The sequence below is a fragment of the Xyrauchen texanus genome, unplaced genomic scaffold, assembly GCF_025860055.1.
Source record: "Xyrauchen texanus isolate HMW12.3.18 unplaced genomic scaffold, RBS_HiC_50CHRs HiC_scaffold_1034, whole genome shotgun sequence".
NCBI classification, from domain to species: Eukaryota; Metazoa; Chordata; class Actinopteri; order Cypriniformes; family Catostomidae; genus Xyrauchen; species Xyrauchen texanus.
In genome coordinates, this window is record NW_026265360.1 from 1 (window position 1) to 13,000 (window position 13,000).

Consider the following 13,000-nt stretch of genomic DNA (forward strand, 5'->3'; position numbering starts at 1 on the left):
TATTTTTTTTTCTTGTTTTTGTAGGCTTTGTACTCATCTTTAGACATTTTAACTATGCAATGTGCTAAGTATCTTTTTTAAAGTATACTGGGCATGTTTATTGGGTTAAATTTTATCTGTAAAAAATGTAGGTGGCCCAGAAATGTTGGTTTCCATAGGGCCCAGAATTTCTGGCGGCACCCCTCTTTATCGGTTATATAATGTTGCAACTGACAAATCAGAATCAAACATTTCAAAGAGACATTCCTGTAATAATATTATATTTTATGTACACTTGATTTCCTAACCTGGCCTTATTCTGCTGCACCTGCTGTGCTTTCCCAGCCCCAAGGGTCCCAGGGCCTGACTGGCTTCCTCTCTGAGCCTGAATTTCATCTACATAATGAATTCATGTAGAGGCTGATGAGTAGTGGATGCCCCTTGCAGTACCACACAAACAAGCTGGGAACTATCTGGCATCTAGCTATCTATACTTACCATTTTGTGAAACACTAACGTTCCCTTCAACATTAACGTTAGATGGATAGATATGGATAGATAGGGTACCTCTCAACAGGTTCACTAAACGCCTTGCTGCGTTCTATATTTCCCCCTATTTTCAGTTATTATCAAAGACAGAAAACACACACACACACACGATATGCGATCATCCGATTCCCAATCTTCCCAGTTCCCTCCTTTGGAAAAATAAAACCCATTATATTAGGAAATCACAGTTAGTGAAAGAGAATGATAAGGTTGGCATTTTTGGGGCATTTACGTGTAAATTGTTGAAATCATACTTACTCGATGTGATAGATCTCTAGATCTCTATTTAATCAAATACGTGGGCCTGAATTTCTTTTAAAATGTGATTGAGGTATCTAAGATTCCTATTAAATTATCAAACATCCACAAACAACTTCTCCAATACTGTAAAATTATATTTACCCACAACTTTTCTCCCCATGGATCCACCCTATGGAATAACAGGGTCATTACAATTCATATGAAATCATTGTTTAAAAGTGATTGGTATGAGACGGGTATTGTGTTTGTGAATGATAAATTAGATGATAATGGTAACTTTTTGGAACATATTGCATTTTTGCTCAAGTATAATCTTAACCGCACTTATAGGGAATATAATAAGATGTAAAGCAATACCGTTACCAATATTACAGTTAATCCAAAACACATTGATGTATGTGAGAATAAGACTTTCACCAACCTTACCAAATCTAGTAATTAATGAATGTAATTTACATTACAGAAAATGTTATATCAAATGTATTTATATAACAAAATATTTTGGGATTATAATAGAGGATTGTGTGTACAAATTCTAAATATGAATGCCTTGTCCATAGATAAACCACATTTCAAATTCATCAAATGGCCCATTTCCCCTAAAGTCAAACAGACTCACTTTAAAATAATTTATAAAATATATCCGGTTGCTGACTTTCTTAGAAAGAGGTTTAAATTTGAAGTAGATCCCTGTGTATTGTGAGGCAGCTGATGAGACTCTGGAACACTTGTTCTTTTTATGTCCTATGGCCAAAAGCTTCTGGTCTGATTTACATCATTGGCTGTCATTTAAGATTGATGACATCCCAATGTTTGACTTATCACAAATTCTCTTTTCTATGGATAATGTAGATTCATCCCTATCTTATTTGGTTAATATGATTGTCCTCATGGGTAATTATCATTCATTATAGTAAGTGGAGATATTTGAAGCCTTTTTATTCATGGTTTATAAATGATTATAAACTGTATTTTCCTCACTGAATAAGTAATGTCTAGTAAAATTGCAAGATAGATGTGTAGTGATATATCCAGACAATTGTTTCGATAAATATCCACTTGTATGCTACGTCTAAAGGATGCATTTATTAAAACATTTTCTTTAATATTTAAATTTTTTCCCAAGCCTTTTGATCTCGAGACGTTTTTCACGAGAGATTCGAAGAGATGCAGCCAATCAATACAGTATTTGGTCAGCAGCCAATAGCATTTGTTAACAGAAAGGATTGGGCCCCGCCCCTGAGTGTCAAAACCGACTTGTGTGCAGAAAACAACTCGCGCGTGTGTGGGACTTGTTAATTTGTGTGCACAATCATATTTTTTGTGCTCAAGTTTGTGATTTGCAAGTTCTGCAGGTTTAAATTTTACGTGCGAGCTGTGTCATGGTGCTCACACTGTTGAAATTCACTTGCGCGCTGTGTTTATGCGCTTGCGCTGTTTTGTCCAACATTTAATGCCATAGTATATAATATTTGACTCTCCAGTGCTGGAACAGGGCTAAAACAAAGTGTGGATATCGGTCTGACTATGCGAGATTGTAGTTTGAAGTAATCACTTTTCTTTGCATGATACATTGACTGCATTTATACGATAGCCTTTGTCAGTGTTAGCTAGCTAGCCAGCTTTATCAATAGCTGTTAGCTAAATATGGTGGATGATGACAGAAGCTGTTTATATAATAGACTGTACATTATAAATATGTTGACACAATTCAGTATTAATGTGATTTCATCACAACTGTCATTTTGATATATCGATGTTTTATAATAATAGATTGCAGTGGTGAATTCTCAGGACTAGAAAAGCCTTCTCTGCTGGCCTAACATGCCAAATAATTAAATGTTTTTCATCCTTTCATTATCAATCACCTTTTTGCCTATGTATTTTGAATCACTTTCCCTCTTAATTAATCTACAAACAAATAGAGAAAAATTAAAAGTTTATCGCATCAGAATTTATTCATTGATGCTTACAAGCAAAGTGTGACAACTGTTTCACAATCGCATTCCCGAAGCCGAAGCAGCGCGTGAGTTTGAGCTCCACCCCCTCAGACTTTCTACAGAATCCCTCAACAGTGTAAATGAATGAGCAACTAAAGTCAGATTCATCAGCCAATCAGATTGATTTATTTGTTCTTGTGGGTGTGATCTTTATATGTCCCGGTCGAGGCCTTCTAGCTAGCCTTGAGTGACACAATCACACTTTAAGTGATGTACATATTTCAAGAGTGAAAAGCACAAGATCAAGCTGTCTGACGAGTCGGCTGTCATCACTGCTTCTATTGCCGTTGAGAAAGAGATCCTTGTGGATTCAAAAACATGAGATGTTCTGCATGACCGTGTGATTGCTTAATTTATTAATCAGGAAAGGAGAGCTGATTTTCACAGAGTAAATTGGTAAGTGCTTTTACCTTCATATAGCAACATCAGGAGTTTTCTAAGTGTAAATTAGGCTGCTTGAGATTTCAGTGTCGGATCAAGTTTTGAAAAGTAGTGATCTCGGAAAGTCAGATTTTACAACTTCCTACTAGGAAAAGTGCAATGGATGCATCTTGAAGTCAGAATTACAACTAAGCTCTTAAAAGAGGTATCTCCTGTCATTTCAGAACCTCTTCTTAATATTATTAATTCCTCGCTATCCTTAGGACATGTCCCAAGAAACTTTAAAATGGCAGTTATCAAACCGCTTATTAAGAAGCCACATAAATTCCCGTTTATGTCGAAAATACTAGAAAAGGTAGTATCCTCCCAAATATGTTCATTTCTACAGAGAAATAGTATATGAACAATTTCAGGCAGGATTTAGGCCTCATCACAGTACAGAGACTGCACTTATCAGAGTTACAAATGACTTGCTCTTATCATCTGATCGCGGCTGCATTTCTCTTCTAGTACTTTTAGATCTTAGTGCTGCATTCGACACGATAGATCACAACATTCTCTTGAATAGGCTGGAGAATTATGTTGGCATTTGTGAAGTTGCATTAGCATGGTTTAGGTCATATTTAGCAGACCGCTACCACTTTGTCTATGTAAACAAGGAATTGTCAAATCAAACAAAAGTAAAATATGGAGTGCCACAGGGATCAGTTTTAGGGCCTCTGCTTTTCTCCTTGTATATGCTTCCCCTGGGAGATATTATCAGGAATCGTGTAATAAGTTTCCACTGCTATGCTGACGATACCCAACTTTATATTTCTTCAAAACCTGATGAGATTTCACAATTCTCAAAATGAACAGAGTGTGTCAATGAAATCAAAGATTGGATTGCCAGAAATGTCCTTCCTATCGACCTTCTGCCACGCTATATTCTCTGACAAGAAGAAGAATTTTTATTCACATACACATATTCATATGCACTTGAGATAAAACAAAAACAAAGAAGTGATCATGCATGTGAACTGGTCCCCAAAGAAGCTATCTAAAGCTTATACTCAGGGGCCATGACAATCAAAAAAATAAAGAAAAAACAAGAAAAAAATAAAAAAATAAAAAAATAAAAATAAAATAAAAAATGAAAAATGCGTGGCCTACATATAAAACATTTCATACATAACATTCACACAAAACATAGTAGGGGATCCCATTTAACAAGTACAATTTTGTTGACAGTTTACCTTGAGATTGTAAGAGTAACACTGACATACATGCAGAGTGAGAAGTAGTACATACATCAAGAAGATGAATACAAGCTTAATAGTTGTTTCTTGAGATTTTGTTTAAAAGAAAGAAAAGAGCTTGAATTTTTCAAATTTTCATCCAGCTCGTTCCAAATCCGCGGTCCCCGGCACACCACACTCATACCAGTGCTTTTTAATCTCCGTTTTTTTCAATAATAATGTGCTTGTTTCTAGTGAGGTAAGTGTGCCGGGGATAGCGGATGGGAACAAGCTCACACAAACTGCCATTCAATCCAAAGACCACCTGATACATAGTACATGCATTGTGAAATATATTATATTCAGTTAGTCTTAAAATACCGTACCTAAGAAAAATAGAACGAGTTGGAGCATTAGAATCAGACCATGATATGGCACGAATGATTTTGTTTTGCAGAATTTCTAATTTTTTTAAGTAAGTGTAATAAGTATTGCACCATATAATATTGCAATAATTTAAATGGGGTTCAAAGAGGGTTTTATAGAGAGTAAGTAATATTGCATGAGGAAGCAGATGTCTAAGCTTAAAGAACAGACCAACATATTTTGATAGCTTTTTGACAAGATATTCAATATGGTGTTTAAAGTTTAGGTGATCATCTATAAAGACACCCAAAAATTTAGTCGTCTTCACTCTCTTTAGTTCCTCTCCCTTTATTTTAATCTGGATATTTACATCATCGAAATTAAGTTGTTTTTTGTTTGGACAGAATATTATGTAGTTTGTTTTGCTGGTATTTATAGATAACTATTTATAGATAGTTGTTGAAGTTCAAATTCATTTTTGTGTGATAAAAACAAGTTAGTGTCATCTGCAAAGATTACTTTATGAAGGATCTTTGAGGAATTTTCCAGATCATTAATGTAAATAATAAAGAGGAAAGGACCTAATATGGATCCTTGTGGAACACCACATTGAATGTGTTTGTTTTCTGATGTCTGTTCGTGGATAGTTACATATTGTTGCCTCTGGTGTAAGTAACTCTTGAACCAATTCAGTGGTTGACCTCTAATTCCATAATGGTGCAATTTATACAGTAATATGGTAAAGTCGATAGTATCAAAGGCCTTTGAAAGGTCCAAGAATATACCGATACCATATTCTCCTTTTCAATGGCATCATTGATCTTTTCAGTAAGATCAAGGATCGCCATACAGGTGGAGTGTTTTTTCCTAAAGCCATACTGGGATGGGTTAAGTATGTTCAGTGTATTAAGATAATTAATAAGTCTATTATAAACCACTCTTTCCAATATTTTGGAAAGAGTTGGTAAAATGGATATGGGACGATAATTTATTATGTCATTTTTATCACCAGCTTTGAAAATCAGAATTATTTTTGCAATTTTTGTCATTTTGGGAACAGTTCCTGTGAGCAGTGAGAGATTAATACAATGTGTAAGTGGTTCAATTATTTCTTTGGCAATACTTTTTAATATTTTACTACTAATTTCATCATCTCCAGCAGAATTTGAGCTCTTCAGAGCCATTATGATATTATACAATTCAATGGCGTCAGTAGGCTTTAGGAAGAAGGAGTTTGGATAATTGCCTGACATATACTGTTGGTAAGAGACACTATGTGGTTGAGTAATATTTTTTGAGAGATTTGCCCCTATTGATACAAAGTAATTATTAAATTCATTTGCAAGATTAGTATTATTTGTTGTATCTGGGAGCACGGTATCTTTATGGTCCCTATTCAAAACATTATTCAGCACTTTCCATGATTTCTTGGAGTCTCCCTGCGAGGTTTTTATAAGTTCAGAATAGTGACTATATTTGCTTTTCCTGATTATATATACCAATTTATTCTTGTAAACGTTGTATTTAGTTTTATTCTCTATATTTGGTTTATTAACATATATTTGGTACAGTTTATTCTTTTGATTAATGGAGTTTAAGATTGCCCTTGTTAGCCAGGGTTTGTGTCCTGCCCTTCTGCGTGTAACAGTTTTTATAGGAATGGAGCAGCGAATGGAGTCTTTTATTTCATTTACCAAGAGATCATATGCAGTGTCAGGATCGCAGCAACAATAAACTGTGTTCCATGCTTTAGCTTGCAGACTTGCCTTAAGTTGATACATTGTTCGATCGTTTACTAATTTAATTTTTATCGGGTGACATAAGGGTAAACATTTATAATCAAAATTAAAATACAGTATTATTGGGTAATGATCAGATATATCAGAAAGTAAAACTCCTGATTCAAGCTTAACATTTCGTATATTTGTGACAATATTGTCAATAATAGTTGTAGAAGTATTTGTGACTCTGGTAAATATATTTATTGTTGGAAAGAAAGAGGAGGAATGTAGTGTATTAATGAAGTCGTTTTTGACTGCATCGTCCTTGGAGACATCAATATTGAAGTCTCCAAGGAGGACGCAGTCTTTGTTTAATTTATTTATGTGTAATAGAATTTCTTCTAGTTTATTATTAAAAATGTTTAAATCAGAATCTGGGGGGCGGTAAATTACGCCCACAATAACGTTTTTACCTTTGTCATTTTTTATCTCAATAAAAAGAGAGTCTGTATGATTATCATTTACAGCAAGATCGCAAACGTCGGCATGCATGTTCGAACGTACATAGAGGCATACCCCACCACCAGGTCTACCAGATCTATCCTTATGATATAATTTATAGTCTTCGAGGTTTAAGGCACCTATGTACGATTTGTCATTTAGCCACGTCTCACTACAACCAATTATGTTGAAGCAGCATTTAGTATTTAGGAGTAGGGAGACAAGCTCATCGTGATGTTTATTCAAACTTCTTATGTTTAAGTGCAGAAATGATAAGTTATTTACTATATTCAGACATTTTACATGCTCAGGGTCGTAATATTTACAGGTTATGTTTTTTTCAACATCAATACAGTGATGTATATCATCTCCATCATATGTCAAATCTTTAAATCCCATAAAAGGTAAAAAAAAAAAAAAAAGCATTTTCCCAAGAACACACGAAAAAAGACAAACACACACACACGCACACACATACGCGGCCACATACAAAACGAACAAAAGGTGGATAAGACCTCTTTAACGAGAGGCATTAAAATAACAAAGAATAAACAAGAAAAACAAAAACAAAAAAGAGCGCTCCAAGCACCCACCCGTCATTACGTCCTTAAGATATTTATTGGCTGAATGTACTAAAACAGCATCTACATTTCAAACAATGTCCAAACAACAACAACAAAAAATCAAATCAGAGGCTTTCCAGCCACATTTTGACATAATAGGCTACTTTGATTAGCAAGAATAAGCCTTAGGGTATTTTCATGAGTCCAGTCGCAATATCCTTTACAAGAGGAAGAAGCAATACTGTTTTTCCATGATGTTAAGATAAAGTGGTCCTCCTATTTCACAGTTCACGCATAAGAAATTAACTGGGGGTCCTACCTTTCCAGCAAAGACACCCCCCTTCAGTTCAGCTAGATCCATAAATAGGAGATGTTGATCTAATCCAAGAAGTGTAAGCTAGTCCTTGAGTATAGTCAAATATTCACGAGCTTCAGCTGGGCTTCTAAATGAGCGGCGATTTCCTCCGTGTGACAGGCACAGGATTGCGGGAAACTTCATGTTGAATCTGATATTCTTTTTGATCAGCGCCTCGCACACCTCGTTGAAACCCCGACGTTGTTCACGGACAGCTGGGGATAAATCTTGATAAATGGACAGCTTTTTATTCTCTAACATCAGTGACCCTTTAGCTTTCACAGCACGCATAATCCTATCTTTATCGCTAGGATTATGTAATTTTATGATCGTCGCTCGCGGTCTGTCATCCTGCTTGGGTCCAATGCGAAGAGCCCGATCGATCTTCACCCTGTCCTTGCCAGTCTGGAGGCCCAATAGTTTCGGGAGCATAGATTCAAGGAATATTTTCAGATCAGTCCCTTCGATTCCTTCTTTCAGATTCAGGATTTTGAGATTGTCCCGACGACTTCGACTTTCCAGATCGATCACTTTGTCGTTTGCTGTTTTCAGCTGTGTTTCCATTACAGCCACTTTAGTTTGAAGTATCTTGACGGAATCTTCCATAGTTGATATCCGCTCTTCTGCCAATTGGAGTCTCTGCTCATTTTGTGCCACTACAATTGTGAGTTTATCAGTAATTTTTTTAGCTTATCGTCCATTAATGTAGAAATAACTTCAGTTAATTCAGCAATCAAGACAGCGTTGTCAGCCCTCGACGTCCCCATGCCTGCTTGTTCCTGTAGCGAGCTGAAACTTTTCCTTTCAACTTTTTCTTCTCTCCTCTCGTAATATTAGGAGCGTCCATACGCTGTACTGTTACTTTAGTCTATATTTCGACTTGCCCATGTAAATGCAAACTAAATATGCACATTTAAATGCCAACTAAATATCATTAGATCATTTGAAGCGCAGTTTTGTTCTACAGACGAGCATGTGCTTCAGGAGTGTTCACCTAATCCGCCATCTTGACAATTGATGTCATCACGTTCATTACAATCTTAAAATTCTGGCCTGTTAATAGTTCCTAGAATATTAAAATCCACAAAAGGAGGTAGATCCTTTTCATATTTGGCTCCTAAACTATGGAATAGTCTCCCTAACACTGTTCGAGTTGCTGACACACTCCCTCAGTTCAAGTCTAGACTTAAGACTCATCTATTTAGCCCGACATACACCTAATTTATCCTCCAACCCACAATTAGGCTTCATTAGTTGGGTCTGCCAGAACCAGAAACATTTATCATGATCTATAACTCTGCAATAAATTGAATGGCATCTACGCTAATATTATTTTATTTGTTTCCCTGTCTCAACCTCGGGGCTCCTATCCTGAGGTCACCAGAACCGGCTGGATTAAACTCCATTAGTGCTTCTTGTTGGACTCCACTGCTACGTGTCTCTGAATGATGATGACTACATGCAGCCGGTGCCAGCCAAACATCACTTCAGTCTATTATGATGGACTTCAGAGGATGAACTGATGCCAACTCCAACCATAAGATACGGGATACTTCATATGCCATTGCCTGAACCTTGGATGGACCACACCAAACCTCACCGAAATTACCTGCCAGGTTGAACTGCGATGCACCTCACTAATCTCTGCCTGCATCACCTTGTTCTATTGATGGACTACGATCTTGAAATGGAATATATAGCCTATTAATTGCCAACAAAATCCTTCATCAGTCAATTAACAGGGACAATTGCATCTATGTGAACTTCTGCAGTTAATATAGGATGGACTTTAAAGATATTAGTCATTAATCTTACGGTTAATACGCAAGGCTGATAGAGCATTTGCAGTTGTTGCCCCTAGGCAATGAATCAGCTACCACTTGACATTAGACAAGCGTCATCACTGTCTATTTTTAAATGTAGGCTTAAAACGCATTTTTATTCTCTAGCGTTTTGCAGTATTAAATGAGATTGTTTTGTCTTTTATTTATTTATTTTTTTATTAATGTATTGTAGATTCATCTGTACAGCACTTTGGTCAGCTTTGCTGTGTTTGAGTATGCTTTAGAAATACATTTTACTTACTTATTAATACTGAGTTTTGAACAGTTGATTGAAACATTCATAAGGTCAGTATGACTGATGAGATCAGACTCAGTGTAAACTGATGAATATGATCAAAGTTCATCTCTCCATTAGTCAAACTCAACTGTCTCATTTCACACAATAAAGAGTCAAACAGTGAAACTGAGTTCAAATATTTGCATCATCAGGTTGGAGTGATTGTGTTCCTCTCAGAATAGAGCAGCTCCATCAGCAGATGTTCACCATCATAATACCATCAACACTTAAACAACATGTTCAACTCCTGTCTGCAAAACATCAGATTTACTTGTTTTCATTAAAGGACACAAAATAATCTTTGAAACATTCTCAATCATGCTGGATCCTGTATGTTTATATTTCAAAATCTGTTCATAAATTGATACATTTACTGAGAACACCATATGTTTGAGTTCCCTAATTTGACTTCATGATCTTGTTTCATAATGTCTCTGCAGGTGTTTTCATGCTTCATTGAGTGAAGATTATTTATAAAATGTGAGATAAAGTCCTGATCTAACTAATGACACAAATAATATCAATAAATCAACTTTTAAACAAAGACAGGAAACTTCAATAATGTAATATTTTATTAGTTTATTGAATTTTTACAAGAGAAATCTGAAAGACAAAAGCACACATATACTTGTGTGAATAGAAGTCACTGTTAGTCTCCATGTGAGACATGAGTGAGAAGAGCAGAAGAGAATCCAGAGGATCTACTCAGAACACTGATCTCTCCTCACTTCTCCAGTGACTGACAGCTGCTCTTTCTGTTTGGCCTCACAGCTCACTGTGACCGCCTTCATCCACTCGTCCTGAGAGAGAGTCAGACTGCTGCTCCAGCTGTACAGACCGCCCTTCTCCAGGACCCCAGCACTGCTCTTCTCAGACCTGCTGCTCCCGTCCACCTTCCAGCTCAGGCTCCAGTCTGAGGGGAAGCCCTTGTTGGCCACACACATCAGTGTTGCTGTGTTCTTTGTGGAAATCTCTTCACTGGAGGGCGGCAGGACGCTCACTTTAGGACGAGTGATGCCTGACAAATACACAATAGACAACTTCAAAAGAAGAAAAGATTTCTTTCTCCAGATTGAAACTAAATCAATTACATTAGTCAATTATAGATTTTGAAGATCTTTAAAGATATCATTGAAAACTTTCAACATTAAACTGCAAGTTTGTTTCTTCATGTTGATCTGTTCAATCATATAAAGAACAATTTATTTCCCCAAAGACTCTGAATGACCAAAATGATGAAATGATGAATAAAGTTCACATATCTTTATATGTTTGCAGTTTGACTTACACAAAATTTCAAGAATATTTTCCTTCATAAATTTCTCTTTCTACATTAAGAAATAACTATGAAAAGACATTGCCCAACCTCAAGAGAATAGAAAAGAAAATTCTGTACAATGATGAACTTTTAACAGTTCATTTGGTGAAAGAATTCCTCCAGTAAAACTTTATATGTTACATATTACATTAAGAAACATTTCATATTGAAGGAGCATTTTTATGAACTCTTGATAATGTTCGTCATTTAAACACAGAGTCATTTAACATCTCCAAAAACTGAATAACATCTCACTTCTGTACCAGCAACAAATTCACATGTGCTGACAAAGTGTAAATTAAGTGTCTTTAAAGTTCACCTTCATTTCTGGAAAAACAGCCAAATTATTCAATCTGTCTAATCAGATATTATTAATAAATAATGAAATATAAATCAAAAAAGTGAGAGAAATCACTGAACTCATATGTGTGTCAATTCAACATAAAACTGACACATTCCACATTATAAAAACAAATAAAACATTAAAATGATGATTTGATGATTTACTTACTGCCAACATCCAGTCTGGTGCCGCTGCCGAAAGTGTACCACAGTGATACAAACTAATAGAACAGCTGCACAAAAACCTCTGAGCGCTTCACTAACTGCACTTTAAACACATGATCACAAACACATCTTTACACAACACACATTCAAACATGATTCATTTCATATTGTCATCAACTACTGTTTCAAAAATACAATAAAAACATACATATTACATTCAGAATTATATACAACATGTTTATTACAATGTAATAACTCCTCTATAACACATTTGATTTAGTTTGATCCACTGAATGCTCATGAGATTTCCACAATGAACAAAAGTCATTCGAATTTCAAGCAATTGTAATTAATAACTAAAAGATAAAGATTGAAATGTATGAATGTAATTTGACATGTAATTGTTTCTTATTTCTGCTGTTCTCCTGTAACGCTCACATTTTCTGCTGAGAGGAAACAGTTTTGAATGTCCCGCCCCTCTGATTAAAGCACAATATCAGACTGTCTGTTAGTCAGGACTGTCAAACCAACATCACTGTTCCTTCAGTTCTCACTCATTCACAGTAAAGATGACAGCACACGCTCTCATTATCTGCTCTCTACTGCTTTTCATTGCTGGTGAGAATCTGTTTCAATGCATTTCACTAATATAAACTCAATTTAACTGTAGAAAGATTTTTTTATTGTTATTTCAAGTGTCAAAAAGCTTTTGTGAAATAATATTTTATTTTATTTTGTGTTTCAGAGTGTAATGGACAGATCACAGTCACTCAGAGTCCCTCAATAACAGCTCAACCAGGACAACAAGTTCAAATAAAATGTAAAACCAGCAGTGGAGTACGTAATGGTGATAATTTAGCCTGGTATTTACAGAAACCTGGAGAAGCTCCTAAACTCCTCATATATTATTCAAGCACCCTTCAGTCTGGAACTCCATCTAGATTCAGTGGCAGTGGATCTAATAGTGATTTCACTCTGACCATCAGTGGAGTCCAGACTGAAGATGCAGGACATTATTACTGTCAGAGTTTACACAGCATCAACAGTAAATGGGTGTTCACACAGTGATAAAGAGTCGTACAAAAACCTCCTTCAGTGAAAGAGGAACTACTGATACAGAAACGGTTTCTCTGAATGTTACATTCAGTGGTTAAATTGGCT

At 35.8% G+C, this 13,000-nt stretch overlaps 2 gene segments (V, D, J or C); one reads left to right on the forward strand and one right to left on the reverse strand.

Moving 5' to 3' along the window:
- Positions 1-10,616: 10,616 nt before the first annotated feature.
- Positions 10,617-12,167, reverse strand: LOC127641547 (Ig lambda chain C region-like). The segment is given in 3 exon segments: positions 10,617-11,032; positions 11,844-11,895; positions 12,159-12,167. Coding segments are annotated over 3 exon segments (378 nt in total).
- Positions 12,168-12,368: 201 nt separating this feature from the next.
- Positions 12,369-12,907, forward strand: LOC127641548 (immunoglobulin kappa variable 1-27-like). The segment is given in 2 exon segments: positions 12,369-12,457; positions 12,585-12,907. Coding segments are annotated over 2 exon segments (372 nt in total).
- The last annotated feature ends 93 nt before the right edge of the window (positions 12,908-13,000 follow it).